Below are 18,138 nucleotides of genomic sequence, written 5' to 3'. Positions count from 1 at the left end.
AGGGGACAGCAAGTGCAAAGGCCCTGAGGCAGGACTATCTTGGCATGTTTCAGAATGAGAAGGAGCCTGTGTGGCTGGAGTTCAGTGATGGGAGAGCTTTGCAGGAGATGATGTTAGGGAAGCAGCCATGGCCAGATCAGGTCGGGTTACAAGTAGGCCAAGAGTGGAGGGCTGTGAGCAGGGCTTTTAGCAACCCAGCTGCTAAGTGGAGAATGCAGGAAAAGGGTGGAGGCTGAGAGACCAGTTAGGAGGCTATTTCAGACATTCTGGAAGACGGTTGATGGTGTCTGAACTAGGGAGATAGTGGAGGAGATGGTGAAAAGTGGTCAGATTCCCACTGCCACCAGGAGTGGCTGAGAGTGTTATTTTCTCACAAGTCACACTTCCTCCTTCTGGAAGTTCTATTTCCCCTGGGCTCCTGCTTTCCTCCTGTGAAAAGAAATCTTTGACTTCTTTTCAGGCTCTTTTGAAGGTACTTAATCCTATTTTACTCCTTTAAATGCTGGCATTCTTCAAGATCTTATTCACTCCCCCTTTCTGTCCTTTCTCTATTCTCCAGTTTCTCTGGGTGGTGTCATCTACTCTGGAGGCTTTAGTGATCTGCCATCTATATGAGAATCCCCAAAAATGTGTTTGTGGCAGGGTCAGTTTTTCCTGGGCTTCCAGAGCTAGCTCTTCCAATGCACATTGACATGCCTGCCTGTACCTTCAGCATGAGTCCAAAATTGAAGCCAGCATCTTCCCCCCAAAACCTGTTCCCTTCAGGACATTTGTCTAAGCTATGGGTTCACCAATCATTTTTGACTCCCTCCCTATTCCTCACTGCCCCATCCCCTGTCCAATTGATAGCTGAGTCCTGTTGGTTTTTCCTTAAACATCTCTTATCTCACGCCCTCACTTGCACTCCACGGTCATTATTTTGTCCAGACCCTCACCGTGTCTGCTGTAGCCTCCTAACTGGACTCCTGCCTGGAACCTCTGCACCTTTCAGTCCATTCACACACCAGCTCAAGGGAGCCATCGGATTGCACTGAAGCTCTTCCAGAGCTCCTACTGCCTGCAGGATAAAGTTCAAACCCTATAGCATGGCACTCAAGGCCCTTTGCAGTTTTGCCTTGCCTACCGGCCCAGGCCCGTGTCCTGTCTCATCCTCACATCTGGTATGGCCTTTGCTTTGGCCATACTGGATTCCTTGAAATTCCTCTAATGTGTCCTGATGTCTGCCTTACTCTACATTTCTCTGTAAGTGACAGAATCCTGCTTTAAAGAGGCTGAAGCCAAAAGGGAATTCACTGGAAGGATCCAGGGTAGCTGACAGGTCCCAAGTGTCATGAGATTCCAAGAGGCACCAGAACCAGGCTCAAGAGGGTGGCTCCTTTCTCAGGCTCTCTCTTTTTGGGGCCACTGATTCTTCATCTCTGCTTCATTTAGCAGGTCCGCTTCACTCTTCTTCCTAGGCACACCAGCTTTCTTCACTTCTTTCAGACACTCTCTGAGTTTACACCAACTCAGATCAACAGAAAAGTCCAGGTACCATCCCAGGCTCCCATTTCCAGGAAAGCAACTCTACTTGGCTCAGCTATGGCCAGGGAGTCAGTGTCAGGTAGAACAAACACAGCTTGAAGAAGGGATGCTGTAACCATAGCCCCAGAATAGTCACAAAAATCTCCATGCTGAGTCTTTGCATATACTATTCCCTGTTACTGGAAACCCTTCCCTTTGTCTTCAAGTGTCTAAATTCTGCATAAATTAAAAATTTTAAATTCCTCAAGAGTTTCTCAAGAGTTAGACCTTCCTAAAAGCTTCCTCAGTAGGAGTTAAGAGCCCCTGCAAGTGTTCCCATAAAACCATTGCATACCTTGATTCTAACACATCCCATTTAGACTGTGTTAATTGGTTTCTTGTCTGTCTCCGCATTAGACCATGGGACCCTTGTGGGTAGACACAGAACCTATTCACCTCTTTTTGTCTAGAGTCAGGAGAAGAGCCAGGTCTAAATTAGAGGTAGATCCAACTTTTAAATGAACAGAAGAGCCCATTCATTTCCATCCACCATGTGCAGGTGATAATGAGGGAAAAGAGAAAACAACCCAGCTCGCTTATTCCAATGGCCGCAGACTCCTCACTGTGCATCAGAGTCCCCTGGGTATCAGCCTCCAAGAAGCTGTGTAACTTAGTATCAGTTTCCTGTAGGTTTACAGGTGAACTATGGTTTCCTAGATGAAAACTGCTTAATCTGACTTATTAGGTGATGTAAATAAATGAACAGCTAGAAGTTGAATAGCTCAGGTTTTAATACAGATTTAAAAACATCACTCCCTTTATGTAACAGGCAAGTTGATGATGCTTATGCATATTTTGTATTAACACTATAGATAGGAACTTATTTGAACTTTATATCAAAATATCTATGTATAGATGTTAGCCCAAATTACTGTATCTGTTAAGTTGGAACACAGATTTAAATAAATATTAATAGCTAACACTCATTGAGAGCTTATTCTCTAGGTACTGGGCTAAGTACTTTATCTCTATTAACTAATTTAATCCTTAAATCTACCCCATGAGGCTGGTTCTATAAATAGCCATTTACACGGGAGAAAACTGAGGCACAAGAGTGTAAGTAACTACAGTTGGGATGTGCATGAAATCTGGGACAGGGCCAACACCTTTACCTGCTCTGCTAGACCACATTAAGGCACAGTTTGGTACCTTTCTTCCAATACATGTCTGTTCATGGTTGCTATTTCAATTATGCATTATTTAATCATGCACTAATTGGTTTTTTTCTTGATTCCTATTTGATTATTAGATAGGGTTTTTAGGTAATGTATGCCTGGGACAAAAATCCTCAGATAGGAGTCAACAGCCTGCCAAATCAATTCTAATCAAGCATATGTTGATTCTCAGTTGATTTTTAGTATAGGGTTTTTAGGTAATGCATGTGTGGGACAAAAGTCCTTGGATAGGAGGCAAGAGCCTACAGCTAGGGGGCAAGAGCCTACTGAATCAATTCTAATCACTGTTTAGGTAAGGGATTGTATACACTGATTATTAATATAATGAGTTCGTTGGAAGATTTTGTGAGAAGGTAACTCATACAGGTCTAAAGGCTTTAATGTGAACAAGAGAACTGAAGCAAAACAGGGATTGTTCTGAGGGCAATAACACTTAATACAACAAAACTTCAATGATGGGAAAATATGTGAGTAAGATTTCCAAGGATGTTCTGCTCGATTAGTTAGTACATGGGGGTTGTTCCACAATTTGCTTTAAGCTGTTTCTTTGAGTTTCTCAAGAAGTCAGGCACTTTAATAGTTATCTTATTGTTTCTTTTGCATGTCACATAGCTTAGATTTATGACTCTTTTGATGGTATATTGTTTAAACTATTTTGAACCATGCATGCTTGGATGAAGATTGTTACATAGCCAATTTCTTTATGTTCTTACTATGATTGATTAGCCACCTGTTTTTTCCTGTAATTTCCTTGTCTTTACAATAAAAACTGAAGCAAAAACTGACTCGTGGCTGTACCCAGTTTCTCCTTCTAACAGAGGAGTTGCTGAAGTGCAGACCCTTCGGGCTTCTCATTGCATTCATGTTGCTTTGAGTCATCTTTTTTGTGTCTCTGTTACACAGTGAGAAGTATAACAGTTTTTCTTTAAACAACTCCTTTAAGTGAGTGCACAGCATCTTGGCATTAAAGTCTCTTGGAATCACATCAGTGTTTACCATGAAACTAGCTCCAAATGTTTACCTGCCTTGAGTGATGGATGGGAATAAATAAATAATGGCTTCAAGTTGGGACTGCTCTCTGGATATCTAGTCACAGGTTTTCTTTCCTCCTGAAAATATCTTCATGTTAAGACTGCCCTTTGGATATCTACTCGTGGGTTTTCTTTTCCCCTGAAAATTTATCTACAGGTACGGAAAGAAAAAGGTGATGAGCACAATCTTATGATCCTGCTGTCAGTCCCAGAAGAATTAGGTTTCCAGCAACTTGAGAGGAGACTTCCTGGTAGTGAAGAGGGTGATGAATGGAGAACCCAGCAACTGGACAGGAACTGGCTCTTGTCACTTGTAGGTCAAGACCTCTGGCCAGTGCTTGCCTGCTTTGGACCTCAAGTTGCTCACCTATCAGAAAGAGAGGTCAATCAAGGAGTGGATGTTCAAGCTCCCTTCCACCCAGACATTCTAGATTTAGGTAAAGCAGATCAGGGCCACCACTCACACCAGTAGTGAGTTAAGAGTGGAGAGTACAATGTGAGTAACACACTTATGTGTATATGTTCTAAGCTGACTTGGCAGAATCTTCCCATAAACATAATGTTTTTGTGAAACCCTGACCCTGGTCTCTGGGCTACTATGGCATTGAGACCCATGAACCTTGCAGAAGCTGCTTGGTTTGTGCATTTTTGGCAACCGGGTTGGACCCTCAGGCAAGTGTGGAGTTGGACAGGGGGAAGCAGAGATATTCAAAATGCCAAGGCCTGCTGTGCAGTCTAGCATAGCAAATCCCTTAGTGTAGTGCTGGACACCCAAGAAAGTCCTCCAGAAATGCTAGCTGGAATTATTACTGTAGAGGAATAATAGAGAAAAAACACACATGACAGACACTTCATGGGAATCAACACTTTAGCCCTGCCTCTGGGTCTGCTTGGTACAGAGTGAGTGTTGATGGGAAACCAGCCCGGTAGTTTATGGTCAGGGGAACAGGTCTGACATCACACTTTGCAAGGCCCTGTTGAGAAATCAGTGATGTGTCCCTGTTCTCCGGGAAGGTGTCTTGTGCACGTCTCTCAAGCTGCTGGGGGAGGGGCCTTGAGTTGGGGCCCTGGTCACTGTTCCTCCAGCTTCCCCTCCTCATTCCCACAGCTGCTCCACTCAGGCAGACAGAATGGTCATGAGGAGACTCCAGTGCTTTTGACCTCTTTAGCTAGGGGTCAGCAGGAATTGGGGTCTTGGAGACTGGAAGTGTGTGTGGAGAGTGAGAGGAAGTAGGATACATACCTGTAAGGGAAAGAATTACCCTCACAAACAATTCTAATCCCAAGAGGGCACTGCTTATGTCCAGTTTGCTTCTGAGTCAGTGAGTTTTTTTTTTTTTTTTTTTAAAGATGACCAGTAAGGGGATCTTTACCCTTGACTTGGTGTTGTCAGCACCATGCTCAGCCAGTGAGCTAACTGGCCATCCCTATATGGGATCCGAACCCGTGGCCTTGGTGTTATCAGCACCGCACTCTCCCGAGTGAGCCACGGGCTGGCCCTGAGTCAGTAAGTTTTAAACTTGAGTCTTGATCAGAGTCATCTGGGGGTCCAGATTCCCAGGACCTATCTCAGTCATATAGATTTAGTAGGACTGGGATCCTCAGCCTTACCTTAATCCTAAACTGGGGTGGTGATTTGGACACCTTCTGTTTATTCCTCCAGATCCACTCTCTGCCTTTCTCTGCTGTTCTCTGTACGCTGGATGCTGACCTGTATGGACTGGCTCAGCGGACTCCCTTGTCCTCTGGTTTCTGAGTTCACTTATTGGGAATCCTGGTAGAAAGTCATTTTGAGATCAGCCAATGGGAATCCTGGTAGGAAGTTAAGATGGGCTCAGCCAGTGGGCACCTTGGTAGAGGATTGGGATGAGCTCAACCAAAGAGACCCAAGTGGGAGATTGGACTGAGTTCAGCCAATGAGAACCTTGGTAGAAGAAGCTTGAAGAACCCTAAACAGGAGAAGCCTCATGCAAGGGCATTTATTCCTGCAGCTCTGTCCCTGCTGGTTGCTGTGGTTGGCCCCTGCCAGGCAGCCCTCATCATACTCCTCTCTCATGCCCCTGCAATAGCTCCCTCATATTGCCCCTTTAGGCCTAGGGATGGTGACAGCTCCCCACTGTTCCTGGCTTTGGGATATGGCACTGTTACTCATTACTTTCCCCCAAATTTTCCCACACTTTTGTTAAAGGTCCCTTTATTCAACTCCTATTGAGTTTGGTAAAAGTCTCTCTCCTTGCCCAGCTCGAATGTGCCATCTGGTTCCTGCCAGGACCCTGGTTCAGTCAGGAGTCATCCATAAATCCACATTTTAAGCAAGGAGCCCATTTAAAGCACAGAGCACCCTTAGAAATGCTGCTCCATGGGTTTCAGTGCTGCCCAGTTCTTTTTTGGTCTAATGTCAACTAGCCCCCTTACTGCTTAACTCATTTGAGACTATGGTGACCATTTTCAAAAAGCAACTTACCAGGAAATGAAATTAAAAAAAGAGGACTAAATGATAAAAGGACTGATCCATCAAGAAGACATAACAATCATAAATATGTATGCACCCAATGTTGGAGCAGCCAGATTTATAAAACAAAAGTCTATTAGACCTAAAGAAGGAAATAGACACTAATACCATAATAGCAGGGGACCTGAACACCCCACTGTCAATATTGGACAGATCATCTAGGCAAAGAATCAGTAGAGAAATACAAGATCTACACAATACTCTAGACCAATTGGACATGGCAGATATCTACAGAACATTCCATCCAACAACCTCAGAATATTCATTCTTCTCATCAGCACATGGATCATTCTCCAGGATAGATCACATATTAGGTCACAAATCAAGTCTCAACAAATTCAAAAAAATTGGAATTATCCCATGTATTTTCTCAGACCATAATGGATTAAAACTAGAAATCAATAGCAAACGAAATTCTGGAAACTATACAAACACATGGAAATTAAACAGCATTCTACTTAATGACACATGGGTCCAAGAAGAAATCAAGCAAGAAATCAAAAAATTTATTGAAACTAATGAAAATATTGATACATCATACCAAAACCTGTGGGATACTGCAAAAGCCGTGTTAAGGGGGAAATTTATTGCATTAAATGCTCACCTCAGAAGAATGGAAAGATGGCAAGTGAACAACCTAACACTTCACCTTAAAGATCTAGAAAAACAAGAACAATCCAAACCTAAAGTTAGCAGATGGAAAGAAATCCTTAAGATCAGAGCAGAACTTAATGAAATTGAAACCCAAAAAACAATACAAAAGATCAATGAATCAAAAAGTTGGTTTTTTGAAAAGATAAATAAAATTGACAAACCGTTAGCATGGCTAACAAAAAAAAAAAAAAAAAGAAGAGAGAAGATTCAAATAACAAAAATTAGAAATGAAAAAGGTGATATTACAACTGATTCATCTGAAATACAAGGAATCATTCGAGACTACTATAAACAACTATACGCCAACAAGTTTGAAAATCTGGAGGAAATGGATCAATTTCTGGACACACACAAGCTCCCAAAACTGAGCCATGAAGATGTAGAAATCTGAACAGACCAATAACAATAAAGGAGATTGAAGCTGTTATCAGAAGGCTCCCAACAAAGAAAAGCCCAGGACCAGATGGATTCACAGCAGAATTTTACCAAACATTCAAAGAGGAATTGACAGCGATTCTTTACAAACTATTCCAAAAGATTGAAACGGACGCAAATCTCCCAAACTCATTCTATGAAGCAGACATCATCCTGATACCAAAACCAGCTAAAGATATAACCAAAAAAGAAAACTACAGGCCGATATCCTTGATGAATATAGATGCAAAAATCCTCACTAAAATACTAGCAAACAGAATACAACAACACAGACGTAAAATTATTCACCATGATCAAGTGGGATTCATCCCAGGGATGCAAGGTTGGTTCAACATACGCAAATCAATAAAGGTGATACACCATATTAATAAAATCAAACACAAGGACCATATGATCATCTCTATAGATGCTGAAAAAGCATTTGATAAAATTCAACATTCATTCATGAAAAAGACCCTCTATAAGTTAGGTATAGCTGGAAAGTATCTCAACATAATTAAAGCCATATATGATAAACCCACTGCCAATATCATCCTGAGTGGGGAAAAGCTGAAAGCTTTTCCTTTAAGAACAGGAACCAGACAAGGATGCCCACTCTCACCACTCCTATTCAACATAGTGTTGGAAGTACTAGCTAGAGCAATCAGAGAAGAGAAGGAAATAAAGGGCATCCAGATTGGAAAAGATGAAGTCAAACTGTCCTTGTTTGCAGATGACATGATCCTATGTATTGAACAGCCTAAAGCCTCTACAAAAAAACTCTTGGAGGTGATAAATGACTTCAGCACAGTAGCAGGATACAAAATCAACACACAAAAATCAGTAGCATTTCTGTTCTCCAATAGTGAACATGCAGAAAGAGAAATCAAGAAAGCCTGCCCATTTACAATAGCCACCAAAAAAATAAAAATACTTAGGAATTGAGTTAACCAAGGATGTGAAAAATCTCTATAATGAGAACTACAAACCACTCCTGAGAGAAACTAGAGAGGATACAAGAAGATGGAAAGATATTCCATGCTCTTGGATTGGAAGAATCAACATAGTGAAAATACTACCCAAAGTGATATACAAATTAAATGCAATCCCCATCAAAATTCTAAAGACATTTTTCTCAGAAATGGAAAGAACTATCCAGACATTTATATGGAATAACAAAAGACCACGCATAGCCAAAGCAATGCTGAGCACAAAAAATAAAGCTGGAGGCATAACACTACCTGACTTTAAACTATACTACAAAGCTATAATAACCAAAATAATATGGTACTGGCATAAAAACAGACACACTGATCAATGGAATAGAATAGAGAATCCAGAAATCAACCCACACAACTACAGCCATCTGATCTTTGACAAAGGCACCAAGCCTATACACTGGGGAAGAGACTGCCTCTTCAGCAAATGGTGCTGGGAGAACTGGATATCAATATGCAGGAGAATGACACTAGACCCACACCTTTCACCATATACTAAAGTCAATTCAAAATGGATTAAAGAATTGAATATACACCTGAAACAATAAAACTTCTTAAAGAAAACATAGGAGAGACACTTCAGGAAATAGGAATGGACACAGACTTTATGAATATGACTCCAAAAGCACGGGCAACCAAAGGAAAAATAAACAAATGGGATTATATGAAACTAAAGAGCTTCTGCACAGCAAAAGAAACAATTAACAGAGTTAAAAGACAACCAACAGAGTGGGAGAAAATATTTGCAAAATATACATCTGACAAAGGATTAATATTCAGAATATATAAGGAACTCAAACAACTTTACAAGAAAAAAACAAGCAACCCAATTAAAAAATGGGCAAAAGAGCTAAGTAGGCATTTCTCTAAGGAAGATATACAAATGGCCATCAGACATATGAAAAAATGTTCAACATCACTCAGCATCCGGGAAATGCAAATCAAAACTACACTGAGATACCATCTCACCCCAGTTAGGATGGCTAAAATCCAAAAGACTCTGAACGATAAATGCTGGCGAGATTGCGGAGAAAAAGGAACTCTCATACATTGTTGGTGGGACTGCAAAATGGTGCAGCCTCTATGGAAAATGGTATGGAGGTTCCTCAAACAATTGCAGATAGATCTGCCATATGACCCAGCTATCCCTCTGCTGGGTTTATACCCAGAGGAATGGGAATCATCAAGTCGAAGGTATACCTGTTCCCCAATGTTCATTGCAGCACTCTTTACAATAGCCAAGAGTTGGAACCAGCCCAAATGTCCATCATCGGATGAGTGGATACGGAAAATGTAGTATAACTACACAATGGAATACTACTCAGCTATAAAAACGAATGAAATACTGCCATTTGCAACAACATGGATGGACCTTGAGAGAATTATATTAAGTGAAACAAGTCAGGCACAGAAAGAGAAATATCACATGTTCTCACTTATTGGTGGGAGGTAAAAATAAATAAATAAATTCACACACACACACACACACACACACACACACACACACACACACACACACACACAAACCGGGGGCAGGGGGGAGGAAGAAGACATAACAACTACAATTCCTTGAAGTTGATACGACAAGCAAACAGAAAGGACATTGTTGGGTGGGAGGGGGGAGAGGGAGGAGGGAGGGGGGTTTTGGTAAAGGGCCACAATAATCAACCACATTGTATATTGACAAAATAAAATTAAGAAAAAAAAATAAATAAAAAATAGAAAAATAAATAATTATCAACTTGAAAAAAAAGTTTTTTTGTAAGTTGACTATAATTGTATATTTTCATGGGGTACAAAGTGATGTTATATTTATGAATACAATGTGGAATAATTAAATCAATCTATTTAATAAATCCATCACTTCCAATACTAAAAAAAAAAAAAAAGAGGACTAACATCGTTCCGTAAGAGAATATGACACAGAAATGGACATGTTCACAAGCCAGTTCTTGTCTGTAAGGAGGCCTATGCCCATGCTGGCCTGCATGCTCCATCCACAATCAGCCTTAGCACTTCATTTTGGCAAAAATCCACCAAAACCAAATAAATGGAAACAATGCAAAACTGTATAAACTAATCATGAATATTACTCCATCCTCCAATTCTTATTTCCAGCAATTACTCCTGTTAACAGCTCGGTATATATCTTCCCATACACTTTTAGGAAAATTTATAAACCTGCATGTATTACAGTGTTTTTTACACAAATGTGTAAGCCATTTATTTACTACAGCCACTGCCCTATCTTCTTTTTTCTTTCAACAGTACTTCTTGAAGATATTTCCATGTCTATTCATATGACTACTTCATTATTTTTTTAAGGTTCTTTTCTAAAAACAACTTTATTGAGGTATAACTTACCTAACATAGGATTCTCCTATTTTAAGTATACAATCCAGTGATCTTTAATAAACTTACAGAGCTGTGCAACCATTACCACAATCCAGACTTAGAATATTTCCATCACCCCCAAAGAGCTCTTGAGACTGTTTGCAGCCAATCCCCACTCCCACCCCCCAGCCCCAGGCAACCACACATCTGCTTTCTGTCTCTATAGATTTGCCTTTTCCAGACATTGTACATAAATGAAATCATGCTATATATGGTCTTCTGTTCTAGCTTCTTCCAACTAACATAATGTTTTTAAGCTTGTTGTTAAACTATTGCATTCATTGTATCCCATAATGTAAATGCATCTTTCTAGTTTATCCAACCAAATCCCTATTGATGAACATTTAGGTTGTTTCTAAGATTTGACTTTTATAATAAATATTCTGTACATATTTGTACCCCTATGTGGGTATTTCTGTAAGATAGATTTCTAGAAGTGTAATTCAAAGGATGAGAGGTTGTGTGCATTAAAATTGATTTCATCAAATTGCCTTCTCTCTAGAGGGTGTATCTATTTACTCTTCTCAGCAGTGGAGGATAGTATCTTTTTCTAATTTGGTGAATTCTGACCCCAAACCACAGGTTGAAAAGCCAGCACTCCACTCCCTGCAGTGGCTCCTTGAAATGACCCAAATTGTCCCTTTGTTCTTCTGATCACTTTCTCCTTAATTTTCCCTTTGTTTTACTGGTTAAAAGTATTATTAGTGTGACTAGCATACATACTACAGATTATAGAAAACTTAACTTTTAGAGCTTGAAGGATAACAATACTGTAAACCCCAGGCCTCCACCGTCTAGATTAAGGAAGGGAGCGTGAGCAGCGCCCTCGAAAGCCCCCTGTGCTGCTCCCTCCTTGGAGCCCCCTCCCTTTCCCTCCTCTTCAGTAAACATCATCCCAGTGTTTGCAGCAACCGTTCCTTTTCTTTAGAGTTTGCACCTGTCTTTGTGTGGAGGATTTGCATTGAGTCCACTTAGCTAAGGTGGAACTATTTTTCCCCAAATTCTCTTATTTTTGCACTTGCAGGTCAGTGGGCCAGAGGAGACCTTTCAACATGAGATCTGGAGGCGGAAATGCAGTGGCCGCTGCCATCTGTTGAAGTGCTGGGAGGTCAGCGCAAGGCCCCAGGCACTGGTGCCTGATGTCGTCTATCTGCTGCTCCTCTTGTGGGCGTGGGGTAGCAGCAGGGTCCCCAGCCCTGCAGGTGTGTGTTTACTTTTGGGGTGCGGGGCGCCTGCTTCTCCAGCAGACCATTGGCACATTGAACTTGGACCAGCAGAGGTTCCAGACTGTCCTAGTGCACTCCAGCCCATCCTTGCTATTCCCCACTTCCTGTCCTTCTTTCCTTTCAGACTGTCTGTCCCGTCAGCTTCAGGGCCCAGCACCAGAAGCAAAGCCAATAGCCTGGCTTGACTCTTTAAGTAGCAAATCCATATCAAAAATCCCTCCTCCTGGTGGTTGACAACAAATTGAACTCTGACGATGTGCTCCTGTCCTAATAGGGGGCTGCTTTTGCCTGTCTTTGAATTTTGTGTTGGGCTCTGTGTCTCTTTAGCTGTGCTGCCCGCTGCTCAGAGTAGGGGAACCAGACTGAGACTGCTCCCACGCTGTGTCCCTAAGCCTCCGCTGGTCCTTCCCTCCATCAGGATGACTGGGACACCGACATGCCTAGTTCGAGGCACAGATGAGTCCAGGAACAGTAAAAGCACATGGGTCCTACTCCAGTGAGTGTGCTGCTCTGAGGACGTCTTATGTGTAATTTCCTATCTGTCAGGTGCCTGAATGTCACCATGAGAAAAGCTAATTACCTGCTAAACAATGAACTGAACTGGGAAGTTATATCCCAGCTCTACTCCTATCCAGCCATGAGATTTCGGTCAGGTTGCTGTGCTCAGGCCTCAGTGTCCTCATCTGTGCATTGAAGGGATGGCCTGGGGACCTTTAGGCCTCCTGGAGTCTGGCCTTTCATGATAGTGGGGTTCTGCATACGGGTCTGCATGCACTGAGCGTGAAGGTGACACATAATCTGGGGGTACTTCTTAATGTCACCCAAAATAGACTGGAGTCTGTCTTGATTTAATCAATAAAGGGAGCCCATCTGCAGAGGCTGGGGACTGTGGTGGAGAGAGACGTCATAAACTCAAGGAGACAGATGAAAAATGACAGGTGGTATTAGTGTGAGCACAGGAACACCTCTCAGGAAACAAGAGGGGCCAACTCAGGCTGAGCAGGCAGATGTAGGCAGAGAGGGCCTGGATGCTGAGATGGTGGCACTCAGACCTGGGACCATGACAGGGAAGAAAGAAACCAACAGCTCAAAGGCAGGCCGTGGATGTGCCCTGTCCCAGTAATGGCCTGGTTGGTGAAGTATTTGTGCCAAGTTTGTTCTTGTGTGTGTGTGTGTGTGTGTGTGTGTGTGTGTGTGTGTGTGTGAGAGAGAGAGAGAGAGAGAGAGAGAGAGACAGAGAGAGAGAGGGAGAATCAGAGGAAGAGAGAGAGACATTGAAAGGGACAGGGATACACATTAACAGAGCTCACGTGAGAGCAACTCAGTCTCTGCCTCATTTCTTCTGGCTCATCCCAACCTCTCATTTTCTTTGGAGAGCCGTGTTTCCTCCAGCCCTCGTTAGAGGAGGAAAAAGCAGAGTCCTGGAACCAGAGTGAACACTCATGTGGCCTCCTCCCTCTGAGTCATCTCGGGGAGGCATCTGTCCGTCCGCTTTGTCCGGACACAGCACCCCTGGGCCCTCTGGCAGCGCCGGTGGCTGGTAGGTCCGTGTTGCCACCCACGTCCCTCCTACTGGATCAGAAGCAGCTCGAAGGCTGGGCCAGAGCAGCGGAGTCGTGCTGGATCCTGAGTGCAGCACAGCGCCTGGCTCAGGATGGGGCGGCTGTTGCTGGTTAATCCTGCTGCTGGATGCAGCAGGGAAAGCACTTTCACAAGCGGTGAGTGGAAGGCACCTGCCCTTGGAGCCCTCCAGCTCGGAGCTTCCTCCTGCCTCCCTGCAGTCTCCTAGCTTTAGTGCTCAGACGGTTGTTAACACGAAGGGGATTGTTTGTGAACTGTGACGTCCCGTGACTCTGGCTTTCTTACCTCCTCAGCGGGCTGCTCAGAGCCAGAGCCTCTCCTGACAAAGACCCTCCAGAGACAAGCCCTCGGAAGGTGGGCTCCGCCAGACAAGCTCTGTTTTGGTCACTGCTCTGTCCCAAACCCCTGCAACAGTCGGCACAGAATAAACATGGTTGAAGGAATGATTCGAATCGTTTGTTCTCTCCGGTGACAGATTAGGACCCATGTCCGCATTCTGCACTGGCCCTCTCATGTCCAACGCTGAATGTCGGGTGTGTGTGTATTTGTGGGGAAGGAGGGGAGGCTGAGGGAGACTCACAGTGGGGGCTGCTGCTGGAGCTCCAGCGCTCTCTGCCTTCCTGCTGCCCAGCGCGGCTGCTCTGGAGAACGCACTCAAACTCTCTGTGCCCTCTAAGGCCACCATGACACTCCTGGCACTGCTTCCTTTAAGGACACGGGAACACTAGAGTGTCCTCCCGATGATGCACGTTCCGCAGCAGGAGGCTGGGGCTGGGGATGGGAGGGGAAGGCTGGTCTCTGTCTCTATTCCGGTCCTCCTCTCTTGGACCCAAGAAACAGCAAAGTGATTTCCTTCTTGTAAAGACCCTCTCTCTGGGCCTTTTCTCATGCTTCTCTAACCTCTCTGTAGCAGCTTGGAAGCTTTCAGTTGGAAGAAATGCAATAAATACCCAAATAGAAATAGTTTATACAAAAAAGACATTTATTGATCTCACTTACAAGAAATAATAAGTAGGTGGTTCCAGCACTGGTGCAGTGGTTAATGTGCCTTTCTAGGCCGAGGTTTTTTGTTTTCTATTTTAAAATCAGGTAACATATACAAAATAAAATTTACCATTTTAACCATTTTTTAAGTGTACAGTTTAGTGACACTGAGCACTTTCCCATCGTTATACGACTAGTACTACTGTCCATCTTCAGAACTTTTTCATCATTCCAATGAAACTCTGTACCCATGAACAATAACGCCCCATTCTCTGCCCTCCACAGACCCTGGTAACCACTACGCCACTTCCTGTCTCTATGAATTTGACTATTCTAGGCCCCTCATGTAAGTGGAGTCATACCATATTAGTCCTGTTGTTTCTGGTTCCTTTCACTTAGCATAATGTTTTCAAGGATCATCTATGTTGTAAATGTATCAGCACTTCATTCCTTTTTAAAGCTGGATAATATGCCATTGTAGCTATTTACCACATTTTGTTTACTGGTTCATTTGTTGATGAACATGTGGTTGTTTCCACCTTTTGCTATTGAGAATAATGCTGCTATGGACATCGGTGTAGAAACATCTGTTCCAGTCCCTGCTTTCACCTCTTCTGGGTGTATACCTACAAGTAGAATTGCTGGATCATGTGGTAATTCCGTGCTTAAGGGTGTGAGGAAAACTGCCACACTGTTTTCCACTGCGGCTGCACAATTCTACATTTCCACCTGCCATGTACAAGTGTTCCAGTTTCTCCACATACTGCCTGACATTTGAGCTTTTTCTTTAATTTCTTTCTTTTTCTTCTTCTTCTTCTTTTTCTTTTTTTTAAATAGCCACAGTAATGGGTGTGAGTGGTATGTCCTTGTGGTTTTGAGTTGCACTTCTTAGAAAACAGAGTGCTGTGGGCCCAGTGGTAGGGTGGACAGAGCTCCAGCAGTTGGCTTAGTAATTACGGCAAGGGGTGGCACCAGCACAGGCTTTCTAAACCATGCAATGAGGACTTGGTAAGGATGTGGCCTCAGCCCCCTCCTGTAACCACAACGGGAGGCTGCATTGACACTGTGACCACGAACAGCCAGTGGCATGAGGTGTGGAACAGGACACTGATGGGAAGGGAGGAAGCGTGGGGGACTGCAACTGAGGCAGGAGGTCTTACAGGGTAGTAGAAGTGTTCCCTGAAGAGGAGCCGACAAAAGAAGGCCTGCTGTCTTTGGCCAAGAACTCCTTGCTGATGAGGCCACGGGCTGCCAGGATCTTGAGGAGTCCGTGGCGAAACTTTTGGCCAATGAAGGCGTAGATGAGGGGGTTGAGGCAGCTGTGGAGGAAGCCCAGAATCTCGGTGGCATCCAAGGCCCGGTCAATGTCATTGCGACGCGTACAGGTCTCCTTGATTATCTGGGTCCTCATGAGGGTGTCTGCGACCAGCACCAGGTTGTAGGGCAGCCAGCAGAGCAGAAAGATGAGCACAACAGCAAAGATGACCCGCATGGCCCGGTGCTTCTGCCCCATGTGGGCCTTAAACAGAGTGCGCAGGGTGAATCCGTAGCAGAACACCATGACCAGCAGCGGCAGGATGAAGCCGAAGGTCTGGGGCAGGACCCGCAGCACCATCCGCCATTTTGCTGTGTTGTTTCCCATGTCCTCATAGCACACTGGGCTGGAATAGGGTGGGTAGATGGCCCTACGGAAAACAAAGATGGGCATGGACAGGAGCATGGACAGTGCCCACATGGCCAGACATACAAACTTGACCAAGTGGCGCTTCTGAATCAGTGTGCGTGTGGCATGGACAATGGCCAGGTAGCGGTCCACGCTGATGCAGGCCAGCAGCAGGATACCGCTGTAGAAGTTGACTTCCTTCAGGAGCGAGACCACCTTGCACAGGGGTGTGCCAAAAATCCAGCCGTTTGCCTTGGACGCGGCCCAGATGGGCATGGTCAGGGCAAAGAGCAGGTCGGCAATGGCCAGGTTCAGCAGGTAGACATCGGTGACAGAGCAGCTGGCCCTGCTGTATAAGACGACCAGCATCACCAGGGAGTTTCCCAGCACACTCAGCAGGAACACCACAGCGTAGATGACGACCACAATGTATTTGTTGATTTCCAGGGATTCTGGGTGGCATGGGGCATAATCCTCTGCCACAGAGGGCAGGTCAGAGCTGTAAGTGTAATTACTGAAATCTCCATTGAAGAAATCTTCTAAACCGTAATTTTCCCAGTTAAAGGCTTCCATCTTGATGTAAACTTATGTGGTGGCCTATGGAAGAGAAATGAGGGTTACTGCACAATAAAGTCTCCCCAGGTTCTGGACTGTCCATTCAAGAAACTGGGGAGTGAAGAATTCTTTGCAATGTCTTGTGTATTACATGGAAGCAGTTTTCATTTTAAACTTGGAAGTGGGAGGGGTTCAAAGGTTATGAGACAGGTATAGTGACAAATGGCACATTTTATGAAAAGACTATACTTCTTGTCAATACCAGAGAGAGGTTCTTAGCATTTTCCCTGACATTGCCGTCACCCGCAACTTTGCTGAAACCTCCCTTTGGATAATCCCTACAGAACACGTGTTGGATCCTCGGTGATGAGCATCTTTGGCAGTTCATGCTGGATTTATGTTCAGGAATGCGAGATGCCATTCAGTTCTTAATCTGGAAATAGGCAATCCAATTGGGTTGTACCCTTAGAAAGAGAGGACGGTTTGAGTATAAAGCTGAGAGATACGCCCCTTTATCCAATGCTCTGAAATTTACTTTAAAAGAAGTATTCTGGAAAAAACAGTTTGAGCAGTAGCAGCACAGATTTTCAGAAGGCTCGAGCTAGAAAGAACTGAAGAGTTAATAAAGCCCAGCATTTCTGTTTTGGGAAGAAGGAGGCCTGATCTGGGAGTATTTGTGTAGGTTGAGAAAGAATATTACAAATGGTAAGCAGGTGGCTGACTGAATCTCCACGTGGGCGGCAGTGTAACAGATTATTTGGGGAGCGCTTGGCAGCTGTATTATGCCAGGAGGGCTTGAGCAGAGAGAGGCAGGATGCTCTCAGAACAAGGGGGCGGGGTGGCAGGGAGTAGCAAAGACAGGAAGAGACACACTACCCTTGTTTTGGTGGCTCACCAGTCCTGGTGGGGTCCCTTCCTGTCCTGCATGTGCGTGCCTTCATCCTCTCCTGACTCCCCTGTTCCCCCCATACCTGGTCTACGTCTGCGGGCTTTGCCCTTGGTACTGAGATGTGCTTCTGGGGGGTGGCTGGTGTAGAGGGCTGTCTGCGGCCACTCTGAAATATCATCTTGGTTTTTTGAAGAAGTAAACTAAAGTAAACCTGCTTCTGCATTAGGTTACCTTTGAACCACAAAACAGATCACGTTCATGTCATTTTTTTCTTTCTTTCTTTTTGGTGTCTGGCTGGTACAGGGATCTGAACTCTTGACCTTGGTGTTATTAGTCTGTGTTCTAACCAACTGAACTAACCAGCCAGTCCCATGCTATTTCTTTATAACAAGGTGTGACTATTCTGTGACCATATCCAAGTCTATAACCTACCCCCAAATGGATCCCAGTGTTAGAGAAGAAGCAGGAAGTAAAAAGTGCAGGATCTACTTCACAGTAA

At 44.0% G+C, this 18,138-nt stretch overlaps 1 protein-coding gene across 1 annotated transcript; it reads right to left on the bottom strand.

Moving 5' to 3' along the window:
- Positions 1-15,688: 15,688 nt before the first annotated feature.
- On the bottom strand, positions 15,689-16,768 carry LOC134387917 (C-X-C chemokine receptor type 2-like). The gene has a single exon (XM_063110532.1). The coding sequence runs from the start codon at positions 16,766-16,768 to the stop codon at positions 15,689-15,691; it is 1,080 nt and encodes a 359-aa protein (XP_062966602.1).
- Between the last annotated feature and the right edge of the window lie 1,370 nt (positions 16,769-18,138).

The sequence above is a fragment of the Cynocephalus volans genome, chromosome 1 (assembly GCF_027409185.1).
Source record: "Cynocephalus volans isolate mCynVol1 chromosome 1, mCynVol1.pri, whole genome shotgun sequence".
Lineage (NCBI taxonomy): Eukaryota > Metazoa > Chordata > Mammalia > Dermoptera > Cynocephalidae > Cynocephalus > Cynocephalus volans.
Note: the sequence above shows the minus strand (reverse complement) of the source record. Positions and strands in the feature narration are given on the sequence as shown.